At 44.6% G+C, this 15,340-nt stretch overlaps 1 protein-coding gene across 1 annotated transcript in view; it reads right to left on the bottom strand.

The window, feature by feature from the left end:
- Positions 1–1,457: 1,457 nt before the first annotated feature.
- The window catches only part of SCGN (secretagogin, EF-hand calcium binding protein), a 47,121-nt gene continuing 33,238 nt past the window's right edge, over positions 1,458–15,340 (bottom strand). The window contains exons 7-11 of the mRNA XM_005281422.4: positions 9,348–9,403; positions 7,382–7,427; positions 7,223–7,282; positions 6,598–6,666; positions 1,458–2,156 (exon numbers count right to left, since the gene is read on the bottom strand). Coding sequence (XP_005281479.1) covers positions 2,028–2,156; positions 6,598–6,666; positions 7,223–7,282; positions 7,382–7,427; positions 9,348–9,403 — 360 coding nt within the window. The 3' untranslated portion in view covers positions 1,458–2,027. The remainder of the gene's footprint in view (positions 2,157–6,597; positions 6,667–7,222; positions 7,283–7,381; positions 7,428–9,347; positions 9,404–15,340) is intronic.

Raw genomic sequence — 15,340 nt, 5'->3', positions numbered from 1 at the left:
TCAGGAGAGTGGGGGCGGGGCTGGGGCAGAGCAGGGGCGGGGGCCATGGGGAAGAGGCAGAGCAGGGGCTGGAGCACTACGCAGCTGCGTAGGGCACCAGGAAATGTGGTGCCCCAAATTTCCTGGTGCCCTACGCAGCTGCGTACTTTGCACATGGGTAGGGACGTCCCCGTGTATAGCACGTTTATAGTTTTCTTAGCTATTGAGCTTTCTGTCTGTTGTCATGCAACATGAGCACAGCTTGTTCCTCAGATGAATGAATGTGTATGTGGATAACAGTGCATCTCTGTACGCGTAAGGCATGATTGCTTGTTTACTGCCTTCCATGAAACACTGTGAAAACTCAGTTATTATTGTTGTGATTCCGTGTTGTTGTCAGAATGACAACAATCAGTTTTGAGAGTTAAGGCCCTGATCTAGCAAAACACTGAAGGACACGAATAAACACATCCCTGTTCAGCAAAGTACTGAAGCATATGAGTAGTCCCATTGAAATCAATAGGACTTAACGTCGACTTATTAAAGGTCATTTTCTGTAAATATTATATGATGAAATAGAATCAGATTATTTCAGTGCTTTGCAATGTGCAAAGTGCATTGTAGATCTAGTGAACTTCCACTTACGGGGGAAATCTTGCCTCCATGGATATGGCAGATCCTCGGTGCAACAGAACTACTGAGGTTCTACTGAACATGTCTCCTCAGCTGGTTTCTCTTTGTAAATAAAGAGGGGATTATTCGAAGGGAGAGTAGACAGTGCATTGTGGGTGTGGCCAGTGGGTCGCTGACTACATGTATCCACTGGTTGGTTACCCTGAAATGGAAGATCACAGAGTGCAGCAGATGCTACGGGACTGAGGCTCCAATAGTGTCATGGAGGCCATGGAGGGAGGGATTTAGTTCCTAGTTCAGCAAAGCATGTAAACATGTGGTTAAGACCCACTGATTTAAAAGAAATAAAGTTAAAGTTGAGCAAGTGCTTTGCCGACTCTGAGCCTTAGTCTCCCTAATGGGAAACGCTGCACGAAGCCATTTTACTCAGATTTGTGTCAAAAGAAGGATTTAGCCCAGAGTGAAATCATTTTGTGCAGTAAGTGATTTCTCTGTGAGAAGTTTCCACTGTACTCTGTAGCCTGGCATATGTAAAGCCAAGGCTTGACAAATCCACTAGGGCTCATTCTACTCTAGAGCGCAGATTGTGGCAGTATTTTATGAAGGCAGTAATGGAATGGTGTTCCCCATTTTTGATCAATTGGTAGATGTGTGGATATGGACATTGTTTATAAAAAATGCACAGGCCCCACCGGTAATTTCTTCTACTGAACAATGTGAATCTTAACACTTAATGTGCTCTGTATAAATACAGTGAGATGACAGCTAGAATATACATAGTATAGTATGATTATCGAACTATGATGTATGGCTGTCCATAAATAATGCATAAGCACCAATCTTACTGTATTTCCTTAATTGCTGTTTTTATTCTTGCACAAATAAACTGCAATCCATCCAATATTATAATGCTGTACGCACAAGTAAAGCACAATGCTCATGTTTAGAAATATAGTTACTTCACATAGAAGGCAGTCATCATAAAAATCAGGCAATGAAAGCAGCTACAGTATGAGAGCACTAATCTTACAATTTTAAGGAAAGACTCATCCTACGCCAAAGAACTGATTGTGGCAGTATTTTATGAAGGAAGTAATGGAACGACATCCCCCATTTTTGATAAACTGGTATGTCTGTGGATATGGACATTATTTATAAAAAATACAGAGGCCCCACACGTAATTTCTTCTACTGAACAATGTGAATCTAGTTATTGAATTGAAAGGCCCTTCATGCATTCTCCACTTTGTGGCATCCTGGTGCAAATGCACTTTCATTACAGCAGTGAGGTGCCTATATCTTCCATGTTCAGCACTATCACACAGATTGTTAACACAGCACTGAAAGAGTTCTACCGGCAGCAGCAAGTTCTTACAAAGAAAACATTGCAAACAATAGGTGAAGCGCATTCAAATCTATGGGTTCATTTTAAGCCCAAGACACAAGGCTAATTCAGATTTTTGAATTTTTCCATCTTTGTTCACATCACAGTGATGGAGCAGAATCTGACGGAACTTATCCAGGTCCACACCACTAATGCTGGGCTGGAGACAAAAGAAAGAATCATTGTTGGGAGAGAAAATCTCTCAGTCATTTTTCTAACAACATGTGTCAATGGAAATTGCAGAATGACTGAAGCACATGAAACACATTGAGGGGGGAGATACAAATGAAATGGAGAGAAGGATGAGGGATCTTGTGGCTCTACATAGGTGCAGTGGGTTTAATTAGATTTAAGGGAGTCTAAATAAGGAAGTCTAACATAATTTCTGAATTTGGCCCAGAGCATAAGTGAGTGATAAAAAAGTAAGAACGGCCATACTGGTCAGACCAAAAGTCCATCTAGCCCAGTATCCTGTCTTCTGACAGTGGCCAATGGCAGGTGCCCCAGAGGGAATGAACAGAACCGGTAATCATCAAGTGATCCATCCCCTGTCACCCATTCCCAGCTTCTGGCAAACAGTGGCTAGGGACACCATCTCTGCCCATCTGGCTAATAGCCATTGATGGACCTATCCTCCATGAACTTATCTAGGTCTTTTTGAACCCTGTTATAGTCTTGGCCTTCACAACATCCTCTGGAGTTCCATAGGTTGACAGTGCATTGTGTGAAGAAATACTTCCTTTGGCTTGTTTTAAACCTGCTGCCTACTATTTCATTTGGTGGCCCCTAGTTCTTGTGTTATGAGAAGGAGTAAATAACACTTCCTTATTTACTTTCTCTATACCACTCATGATTTTATAGACCTCCATCATATCCCCCCTTAGTCGCCTTTTTTCCAAGCTGAAAAGTCCCAGTCTTACTAATCTCTCCTCATACGGAAGCAATTCTATACCCCTAATCATTTTTGTTGCCCTTTTCTGAACCTTTTCCAATTCCAATATATCTTTTTTGAAATGGGGCGACCACATCTGCATGCAGTATTCCAGGTGTGGGCGTACCTTGGAATTATAGAGAGGCAATATGATATTTTCTTTCTTATTATCTATCCCTTTCTTGATGACTCCCAACATTCTGTTCACTTTTTTGACTGCTGCTGCACATTGAGTGGATGATTTCAGAGAACTATCCACAATGACTCCCAGATCTTTCTTGAGTGGTAATAGCTAATTTAGACCCCCTCATTGTACATCTATAGTTAGGATTATGTTTTCCAATGTGCATTACTTTGCATTCATCAACATTAAATTTCATCTGCCATTTTGTTGCCCAGTCACCCAGTTTTGTGAGATCCTTTTGCAGCTCTTCACAGTCTGCTTGGGACTTAACTATCGTGAGTAGTTTTGTATCATCTGCAAATTTTGCCACCTTACCTTTTTCCAGATCATTTATGAATATGTTAAATAGGACTGGGCCCAGTACAGACCCCTGGGGGATACCACTATTTACCTCTCTCCATTTGTTTCCTATCTTTTAACCAGTTACCAATCCATGAGAGAACCTTCCCTCTTATCCCATGACTGCTTACTTTGCTTAAGAGCCTTTGGTGAGGGACCTTGTCAAAGGATTTCTGAAAATCTAAATACACTCTATCCACTGGATCCCCCTTGTCCACATGCTTGTTGACCCCCTCAAAGAATTCTAGTAGATTGATGAGGCATGATTTCCCTTTACAAAAACCATGTTGACTATTCCCCAACAAATTATTTTAATCTATGTGTCTGACAATTTTGTTCTTTACTATAGTTTCAACCAGTAGCCCGGTACTGAAGTCAGGCTTACCGACCTGTAATTGCCGGGTCACCTCTGGAGCCCTTTTTAAAAATTAGCATCACATTAGCTATCCTCCAGTAATTTGGTACAGAAGCTGATTTAAATGATAGGTTACAGACTACAGTTATTAGTCCCAGGGCAGGATTAAGGCAGGGACTTTAGGGGCTACAGCCCAGGGCCCCGGCTCAAGGGGGACCCTGCAAAAATAAATCACAGGCAATGATCTCCAACTCCGGGCCACTAAAAGTCCCGCGGCACAGCGGGGCTCAGGCAGGCTGCTTGCATGCCGTGGCCCACGCCATTCCTGGAAGTGGCCAGCTGCTAGCATGTCTCTGTGGCCCCTGGTGTGGGGAGGGAAGGCAGCTCCGTGCACTGCATCCGCCCCCAGCACTGTCACTGCAGCTCCCATTGGCCGGGAGCAACGGGTGCATCGCTTGTGGGTGCGGGCAGCACACAGAGACATGCTGTCCCCCTTCCCCCCCCCCCCCCGAGGGGCCGCAGAGACGTGCTAGCAGCCAGCTGCCAGCAGGAGCATCTTGAGGCTATGGCACACACGCAGGCAGCCTGAGCCTTGCTGCGCCACTGGCCGGGAGCCGTCTGTGGCAAGCGCCTCCCAGATGGATCCTACACCTCGCACACCCTCCCGCACCCCAACCCCCTGCCCCAGATCAGAATGGCCCCAGTGGTTCATTTACATCCTTTCCCTTGGGTTTACCACATGGGTCAGGAGCTCCCCCAACTCCTGGGAGGGAAGAGAGAGACAGACAGACAGGGCTTCCTTCAACCATCCACCAAAACCCAGCATATGGCTCCAAAAGCCATTCACACCTCTGGGGGCGACACATAGGACAGGAGTTCTCCAAACTCCAGGGGTGGAAAACACAGAGAGCACCAGGCCAGGCTGAACTTCCCCCCAACCACTCTCAAACAACCTTCCCTTGCTGCCAGCTAATACAGTTAGCCCTGTAGCTCAAGTAGGAGCAGTCTGTGCTGCAGTGCTGAAGGTTCAAACTCTGATGATGATTCTAAACTGGGGTAGCTCTTAGCCGCAGCATATCTCAAATGCAGTTTCACATGGGAAGCCTCTAAGGGTCCATCTGCACAACGAGTCTCAGAGTCCAGGACAACTGACTTGGGCTTGTGGGACTCGTGCTACAGGGCTAAAAATAGCAGTGTAGACATTTGGGCTTGGGCTGGAGCCTGGGCTCCAAGACCCTCCTGCCTTGTCAAGTCTCAGAGCCTGGGCTCCAGCCTGAGCCCAAACATTTACAGTGCTATTTTTAGCTCCATAGCATGAACCCAAGTCAGCTGACCTGGGCTCTGAGACTTGCTGCTGTGGGTTTTTTTGCAGTCTAGACATACTGTAAGGTTGAAGGTTGAAACTATGTTGGTCAAAATCAAAAGTTCAAATTGCACCTGGAAACTAAATGGAATACAGTGCAGTTATAGTCTCCTGGCTGTGAGAAGCACCAGTAAACAGGCAGGGCGTTGCCTGCACTAGCTGGAGAGTCCAGATGATTTTCAGGTGTAGCTCTATGCAGAACACATATGTACTAATTCAATATGGAGATGGCAAAGACATGGACAATTATGGCCAGGGCCACATCCAAAGAAAAGATTACAACTTTCCTGCCGAGCACAAATGGAAAAAGGATCTCTGAATCTCCGCTACACTTAAGTTTTTCTGGTATAGCTATGTTGGTTAGGAGAGTGAAAAAAAAATCACTCCCCTAACTAACACAGACATGTCTGCAAAAGCTCTAGTGTAGATGCAGTTACACCAGAAATAAGTGCTCTCTTTAGCTGGTATAAGCTGTGTCCCCACTACAACAGTTTGCCAGGATAGCTATATAGCAAACCCTTTTTAGTGTAGACAAGGTCTTGGCCAGAGTTGCTATCTGCACATCCAATAACACCTGAAGACTTGATTAACACTCCCCCCCCGCCCCCCCGTACTGTGAACCACAGTAATAAAAGGTGGGTAAAACCTTGTAATTGAAGGAAGTGATGCAATCTCCGCCATTTCCTCTGGTTGTTCCACCCGCCTACTACCATCACCTCAGTCTTACCTGGAGCGAATATCATTTCAAATCACCATTTGAAACATTCTGTGTGACCCAAACAAAATATTTTCATTTTATTGTTTCTGCAAGAAAAACTGAAAAAATTCAGTTTCAGTTTGAAACTAACCACTTTTATCCCCCAGATTTTTTGGTTTGTTCACCAAATCAAAAAATCAATTATTCACTCACTCTACTTATGACTTCACTGGGAACTGAGCATTCAGCACCTCATAGGATTGGACTCCTTTGCACTCATAATGGAACTGATAAGAAAAGACAGACCCAAGTACTGTCCATGCAAGATTCCCCTTTTTCCCCTTTACCCCTGACAGCTAAATCAGTGCCCTTCAATCATTGAATCCTACATGAATTTGACCAAAGAAAAAAATGTGTATATGTACCAGTCAGAGACTGAACCTTCAACTAGTGTTTGTTGAACTGCATTGTCTGTGTAATTTAGAACATAAACTATCTTAGGCCTATATTAAGAAGAAATTGCTGGTCATTTTGAATTATACCAGACTGTGTGTCTGACAGTGTTAGTGTGACATGGACAAATGTCCAACAGTGTTCATGTGGAGACCATGAAATTAATTTCTTCTTATGATGAAATTTGATTCCAGATTTTCAAAGGTTTGTGCAAATCAGGAACATATCATTCCTATGAAAAATATGGGAAACAATAAATGCAAAGAATCCTGAAGCCACCTTGACAAGCTCCATCATATCTTTGACAAACCCATCCACTTCTGGACCTTCCAGTTCTCCTGTTTTACTCTGAAAGACAGAGGAAACATTAAAGGCATTTCACCAAGTCAGAAATATAGTAATATTTTCTACCCATCAGGTCCCAAATGCCATGTATCTGTAAAATCTTATCCTCCAAACCATCGCCTGTGATTTCTCCTCTCCCCATAAACTGTGATGACATCTTCCCTCAGCTGTTTGTGAGGCTCTTTGGTGACTACCCTACAAGTCCTGTGAAGGCAGGAAATGGCACTGACGTGTCGCTTTCCAAGTGATATAGGACAATTAGGGAATTCAGTCTCTGGTGTGCCCCACTGGTCCTGCAGTCAAAAGAGCTATGAATGGGGTTTTGAAGGTGGCATTCTGGTTGATAGGGTGAAGCATGCATGTGGTGCCAAACTGTTTGACGGACACAGAGCTAAGGCCAGCACTGCTTCTGTGATTCTATAAACACTGCTTCCCCTGAGGAAAGAGACCCCTAACAATACAGCATCACCCAATGCTACATTGCATGGGAATGAATGCGAGTCCAAATCCAGATGTGCCACTTAAACTGCAGTAGAATAAAACACCCCACAGAACTCACAACATCGTAGTGTGCAAAGATTTTCTCAAAATCGTTCTTCCTTTCTTCTTTACTACAAGCCTGAGTGCAGGGGAAAAAATGATAATGGGTTGAGGCTAGGGCTGAGTTATCTCAGTGGAAAAAAGTAGAACAAATTCATTAGAAAATAGTGCTACTTACATCCATTTTAAATTGAAGGAGGAAATTTTCCTGGAGTGCCAAAATCCTAAAAGGAGAGATCTAAATTATGATCTTTTTGGTTATCGTATTAGTTCTACTTGTCCAGAAGGCAAGAAGATTGTAGGTTACAGCGGTCTTAAGAAGGAGGTACTTTCTGAGAGATCTGTGGGTGATGTAACCATAAATCCCTCTCTGTTTGTGGGGAGTTGTAGTACGAATCCCATGGCTCACTGTTCTGAAAATGAACTCCTTTATGTTCATGACCCTTACAGACATAGGCACCGACTCCGTGGGTGCTCCAGGGCTGGAGCACCCACGGGGAAAAATTGGTGGGTGCTCTGCACCCACCGACAACCAAACTCCCCCCCCGCGCCCCCCCAGCTGACCTCTACCTCTGCGTCCTCCCCTGAGCATGCCGCGTCCCCACTTCTCCCCCTAGCTCCCAGCGCTTGCTGCCACAAAACAGCTGTTTCACTGCATAATAAGCTGTGGGAGGGAGGAGGGAGGAGCAGGAATGTGGCACACTTAGGGAGGAGGTGGGGAAGAGGTGGGGCTGGGGCAGGGATTTGGGGAAGGAGTCCAATAGGGGCAGGGAGGGGGTGGAGTTGGAGCGGGGACTTTGGGGAAGGGGTTGGAATGGAGGCGAGGCGGGTCAGGGAAGGGAGGGGGCGGGTCAGGGGTGGAGTTGGTGTGGTGCTGGGGGGTTGAGCACCCACCGGCGCCAGGAGAAGTTGGTGCCTATGCTTACAGAACATTTCCAGTGCTAGGACCAGTGGAGGCGGTTAGCCTTAAAAGCAAGAGGTATTGTCCAGTTACTCCTCTGTAACTGGATTGCTGTGCTGAATTAAAGGAAATTCTCTTTCTCTCTTTAAAGTGGAATCAGTGGAATATATATATGAGAGAGAGAGAGATCTTCTCATGGATGAATTCCCTGGTTGTGAAAAAAGGACAAAATAATACTGTCTTGAACACTAACAATGTACAAATTTCCCCTTAAAGCACTATTAAAAGCCCTTCTTTCGAGCAACTATTCCAGCTCTGGGTTTCCCCTGAGCACAGAATGCCAGTCATGTCAAATTGTGCCCTCACTGAGGTTTTGTGATGTGACAAATGACAAATGTTCACTCTGAGCTGGAGGGAATCTACTAAATTCATTTTACTAAGAGTCAGCTAGCATATGTGTTATAAGCAGACCACTTACAGAGTCATATCTAAGAGGAAGCTGGAATAATGGCCTTCCTATGGTATTTTTCATTCTCTCTCTCAATGTGTGTCTCAGAAAGTAAAGTATTAAAGAATTCTGGGTTATTATTCTCAGCTAAATGTTAATGGCAAGTATTAAAGGATTCTGGGGTGCATGGACAAAGGTGAGGTAAAGGCACAACTGAATACACACCCACACACACTTTGTAGTGGCCAAGAAGGTGCTTCAAAGGAGGTAACATGGCAGCTGAGGGAAAGTATTAAAAGATTCTGGACTGTGTGTATAGAGGCATAGTCAAGGCATGGCTGAATATATTTTCTCCTCATTAAGAGACAGCTTTAAGTATGCATGTTACAAGGGGGCCACTTTATATATATCTATATGCATAGAGGTGAGGTCAAGGCACCTCTCTCTATATATTCAGTAATGCCTTGACTGCACCTCTATACACACAGTCCAGAACCTTCTAATACTTTCCATCAGCTGCCCTGTTACCTCCTTTGAAGCATCTCTTCAGCCAGTACAAAGTATTCTAGGGCATTTTAGTGAGGGGGAGGCAAATCCTGGCATTCCCTAGAGCTCTAATGCAGCAAGCACGTGGATGCTGTAGTAACGGGGCCATGCTGTAGAAACACCTAGACAGCCTGATGTCACTTGAAACGTAGGAAGAATTCAAACTCAGGCCTCCGCAGTATAAACCATCAGCTTGCCCAGGTCTGCCACTAGAAGCTGCTAAACCATAACAGTACCATTAAAAAATACCTTGCCAGGTCATTCAGATCCAATCGTCCATCTTTATTTTTGTCAAAGATCTTCATCTAAAATCAAGGAGACAAAATTGCCATAAAATAGTAACACTGAGATAGCTGGATAAGAAAATATGAACATAGAATGGCCTAGAAAAATTGCACTGCCCTTCCCACTGTAAGGAGAGCAGTGCAGAGGGAATGCAATATTGCCCAAGTCCCCAAGAAGTGTGCTGACTACCCTAGCACACCATCTATACACCTCCTATGGTGCAGCATGCTTCTACCACACCTGATCAGCAATGGGGGGAGGGAGAGGAGAATCACTACTTCTTCATACCAATCCCTTTTGTCACAACCCACAGGTCTCAAACCAGGGCCTGCAAGGTTCATGGGAGCAGACATGCTCCAACCCTCCACCTGGCAGCCTGCTGGCAATAGCTTACCTGAAACCCATGAAGCCCAGCCCCAGTGTGAGGCTCCGCCCCTGAGGTCCAAGTGTTGGAGTCCCAGAGTGGCTAATGGACCTGCTGGCCCTAAGCAAGCTAGCGTCAGGAACAGGAAGCCATCTGAACAACTGGGTTTCATCTTGGTCCAGACTGTGCCCCCTGTGCTTCCTGCTAGCTATATCTGCTCCTGCTTCCCTTGATTGATCTCCTGGCCTTCTGACCAGTGGTGCAAGTAGAAATAATTCCTTGCTGGTACTGCAGTCATGGGAGGGACACAAGGGGGGGGGGCACGTGACCTCCCCATGTGACCCTCCATGTGACTCATCCCTGCCCCAGCCCAGGGCCCCCATGCTCTCCCCATCCACCACCCCCCTTTGTATATACAAACATCAACATGCTTAACTACTCACGTTCCCCCCAGATATGTAGTATTCAGTCTGTTTATATGGAATATGGGAGTTGGGTGAGGAGCCATTTCAGCATATGTATGACTTATTAAAAGACAAATTTTAAATAGAACTGTATCCTAAACTGCTCTATGGTATTGTACCCAAACATTGCATTTCAATGGGGGCTTCAACTTCCTTTATAGGAACAGACTCCTGAAACTCTTACCAGTCCACAAAAGTGGTCCATAATCATGCATATAGTCCCATTGTCTTCAATGGGATTGATCAAATGATTAAGGGTTTACAGGATTAGGTTCCAAATTTGTAAATTGTTCTGGATGACACTGACAATACCTGAGCTGTCAGATCAGAAGGAGCTTCATTTTAATAAAGGTGGGCAGATGTGTGATAAGTCTTAGCTCCGTTGCTAAGATGTGGAACATATTTTCAGCAAAGTTCTTTCAGATTCCTGAGGCAGCTGGTTTAAGGCCATCAGTGTCCGGCATTATAATCTTCACTTATAGTTCTCTCACCCACAAAGCTGGACAATGAGGCACTTGTTTTCTTTGTTTTGCTGCTCCAGTTCCAGTTAACAAAATGAATGTTAGACTAGTTCGGCTGCAAAGAAGAATTCTATGTACACTGGGGACAACACCTGATTCCCATCAGGCTGCAGAACTGGGCTGACATCAGAATCCAAACATCCTCTGGTCAGTGCAAGCAGAGGCATTCCTCTAATGATTTGGACTTGATGTGATGCAGTATGGATGTCATGGATAATTCATACCAATGGGGAGAAACAGAATCAAAAACATTGTTTAAACACCTTCCCTCCCTCCGCCCCCCTTGAGGACTCCTGATCAACGTAACAGCACAATACATATGCTAACAAACTTAAATAAAACCTATGTTTAAGTTTGTTAGCACATGTATTGTGCTGTTAAAGCCAGATAAAGAATGAATGCCCTCCCTAGCTGCATTCTGTTCCTTTAAGGAGCAGAGTGCAGCCCCACCCCTGGAGTGGGGGCCTAGCTCCAAGTCTTCCCGGTACCCCATACCTGCTAAAAATCTCTTGCTGGTACTGCATACTGGAAGGTACCGCTCTACTTGCACTCCTGATTCTGACCCAGCTTGATCTCCTGGCATCTGACTTGTGGTTTTTGACCACCAGTTTGTCTGTCTGCTGCCTCTGACCTCCCAATATCCTGACCCAGCCGACTCTTGACTCCTGTCTCAAGACTGCGGACTCTGGCTCTGACTTCTAGGATTGGCCACCCACAACCAAGCCATGACACCTTGTTGGTAGCTAGGAGCATGTAATACTGCCCATCTAAGGTGCAGGCACCTTCCCCACTTCCTTGTGCACCCAACACAAGTGCCAGCCACAATCTGGCCTGTTTTTGTCCAGCCACCAAAAATATGAAATGAAACAAACACATAACACAACTTCTAGCCATTCACACCTGGCACAGAAGTAAATTGTGGCCCTAATAAGTTCTTCACTAAATTAAATACCAGCATCACACTATTGTCTTTGGAAAAATGTTGGCCCATGAGGAACTTTAAAACCCTCCAGTCCTGATTTCATCATTATCCTCATCAGTTGTAATGGTTATGGCACAGCCCAGGGGAAAATGCTTCATTCTGATACACAGAAATGTCAGCATTTTATATTGTCAAAGCTGGTGGGTTTATTTGGAGCAAAGCCTGGCATCAAGAACCACCAGTTTTATTCAGGAATTTCAGATGGACAGTGTCAAGGAGTTAATCCATATAAATATGGGTGACATCTTTTGCTTAATGTAGTCAGATTGTTTCCTCCTGGTGACTCACCCCCATATATTTTATTTTATTTTGGAGTTCTTTGCCTGTCTGAAGAATAAATAAGAGGTGATCACTTAAGCCAGGAGAAAAGAGGCTTGATAGATCTTAAACATAAATAATTCATGGCAAAATGGTGTAGAAAAAAAATGATTCTACTTTTTATTGCAAAAATGGTATAACATTTCATCAAGATAGGTTGCTGTTCTCTTTCCCATATTCAGTATTGGGATAACTAGAAACATTTCTTTCATTAAACTTACTCCTTTAATGGTTATAACTCTTCTAAAAATCCAAGTGATTTTATAAGTCCTTGAGAAAGCACATGTGGTCTGTCTCCTCTATTTACACCTTCTATAATAGGCACAGTGTTCAGCAGAGAGCTCAATCCATGTGACACAGAATAGGAAAGGGTGATCTCACAGTACTGCCAGGGAAACCAAGATGCTGTTTCTAAACATCTTCCAGAACTGGGGCAACTATCTCAGAATTCAGTTCAGAGCCTGATACTTACACGGACTCCCAAGAGCTCAGTAAGTAGAGAATGTGAGAAGGGGCCAGCATGTCCTGAGAAGCCTCTATATAAATGTTCAGTCCTATTGTCAAACACATCTCCTCCCTGCATATCACTTGAGACACATAGTCTGTGGTAATACTCTTTATAGTATTAGGTTTGGATAAGAACAAATAACAGTATTTTACTGAATGAATTCTTCCAAATACTTTACCCTATATATATTCAGCATAAGGTTTTTAAAGAGTTACTCAACATTGGCCCAACTTTATTCCCACCGAAATTAATTAAGAGCAGAGTTAGATCTATGCTGAAAGCTTTTGAAAATTGTGTCACCAATTCAAAGTGATCGGAATGTACAATGGATACATAAATGTGTATTACAGTTTCATTCCTGTTTCATAAAGCCTGTTTTGTGTGCATTCACAGTTTTATAAATGTTAGAACTAAGAATAACCTTGATTTTCTAATTTTCCCTCAACCTGGAGCTGGAAGAACGAGTGAAGCAAGTCTAGTGTGGTGTGAAGCAGTCTAATGTGATTGCTCCGAGTGAGATCAGGGAGTAAAAACTTAGCCTTGAACTTTTTATATGCACAAAATTAAGGTTTATTTTGGAAGCACTGTAAATAGTCACTTTCCCCTCTTGCAGTAAATCACTAATGGTAACATTTTTAAAACCCCATTCAAAGTTAATGGGACTTAGTTGCCTAAGTCACTTTTGAAAATAGGACTTAGGTGCTTTTGAAAATGTTACTGTAAGTCTCAGGTGACAAATGTGACATGCAATAGTCACAAAAATAATATGAAGAGCCACATGAAGTGAGAGTCACCACATTCTAAAAAATACAGGGCCAAATTCATCCCTGATGTAATTCCACTGCATTCTGCCTCCCTGCAAGAGACCCAAAATATGTTGAAGACACCTTCCTAATCTTTTCTTTACAAGAAGGAACACTGTGCTTCTCACTGCATTACTAAAATCATTTAACATAGTCAAGCTATTTCTAAACTACACCCATGTTCTTTTAGGTATTTCTGTTTCACTGAAATTATTCTTTTACTTTCTACCATATGTTATAAACCTCAGAAATACTCTTGTGCAGAGGTGAAAGTAAACCGGTCCGGTCCGGCGTACTGGCAAGAAAGTGCTGACCGTACTGGCAGGGCCATTGATGGGGGGAGGAAGGGGAGGGCAAAAGGGGTAGCTGCCCTGGGGCCTGGTGATTTAAAAGGGTCCCGGGGCTCCGCTGGCTATTTAAAGGGCCTGGGGCTCCCGGCTGCTACCACACCTGGGGGATTTTGGCCCCAGCCCCACTCCTTCCAGGGCCCAGAGCTGCCCCCCCCCACACCTCGCTCAGGACCCCGGCAGGCCTGCGTACCAGTACGTTATTTCAGTTACTTTCACCCCTGCTCTTGTGTCAGCAAAAATCTCAACCTCTTTCAGGGTCCTTACATTTTTAAATACAGGCCCAATAGCACAATACACTGCGATACATCAAATAGGAAACCCGTAGATCTCTTCGGGGGAATTTCAGCCTCCATGACCACTAAATCTTTGGCTTCTCTATGAGATTGAAATAAAGATACTAATTAATACCAATTGTGATGGCAATTTATGTGATAGAGACACGTGACTGTGAGCCTAAGAAGTGTATTGAGGCCAATAACTCTTTGTGCATAGGTCAAGCCAAGCCACTACTTTTTCATTCGTATGTCTCCTAAAGTCTCCTTGCCTTCCAGGATGCCCTCAAGGAGTACATAATATAAAACATAACATAATAAGAATAAAAAAACCTCCCTACTGTAGTTATTCCCTCATCTGGGCTTTCCAGTGTGTGTTGTCTACCTTACTTCTGTTTGACTTAGATGACAAGAGCTCTAGAGTAGGAAATGTCTTTTGTATGTGTGTCATCAAATAGTCATGACCTGTGTTCACGACTACTACTATGGGCTAGATTAGAATTGGTGACCTAGGCGTGAAAGGATCCCTGGCCCATTACCATTCTCCTGAGCAGTTTGGTCCCCTCCTAATTTTAATTTGGACATAACGTTTAAATTTTATTGACTTTAAATGTGTATTTTCTAACTAATCAGCATCATTTCTTTCCCTTTGCTTCCAGCTCCCCAATCTGCCTCTTTTCTCTAGGCTCTGCCTTTGCCAAACCAAGAAGAACTCTCAGGGGCAGTGCCAGCCTCTTCCTGTGTGTGTGTGTGTGTGTGTGTGTGTGTGTGTGTGTGTGTGTGTGTGTGTGTGTGTGTGTGTGTGTGTGTGTGTGTCTGATGTGGGCTAGATAGAAAAGTTCAGGGGCTGCACTTTACATCTTGTGGGCACACATATGGGAGCACTGAAGCTCCCCTGTCCCAATGCAGGGCCCAGGAAGGGGCTCTGGCCCCTTGCTGCCTCTTCATGGAAAGGGGCCTGGAGCTGACCTGGACTCCAGACCTGCAGCTTGAGGACAGCCCAGCACACCTCACACCACCTGCTGGCTTGCAGCACAGCTCAGCTCAGTGCCTGGCAAGCCTGTTGCTGGTGCCCTCAGACTGCCATATTGTCGGGACTGGACGCCTCACGGCATCTGCTGGCCCCTGCCCACCCCGCTAACAGCAGCAGTATCTCCTGGGCTCCCAACTCTGCTGCAGCCCCCTGCCCCTGTGCCACCCTTGCGGTGTGCAGTGCCCCGCACCGGGCTGCGCACTACCATTCCACCACATGCCAATCCCCTCCTTGAATGATGCCTGCTTGTCTGGAACTCCTCCCCCATCCACACTTCCTCTCTGTTTGGGACTTTCCATCCCTTGTCCATGCTCCCCATTTCCCTAACCATGCCCCCCTTCC

The sequence above is a fragment of the Chrysemys picta genome, chromosome 2 (genome assembly GCF_011386835.1).
Source record: "Chrysemys picta bellii isolate R12L10 chromosome 2, ASM1138683v2, whole genome shotgun sequence".
Taxonomy (NCBI): Eukaryota; Metazoa; Chordata; order Testudines; family Emydidae; genus Chrysemys; species Chrysemys picta.
The sequence above is the reverse complement of the archived record's forward strand: the minus strand, read 5'-3'. Positions and strand labels throughout refer to the sequence as shown.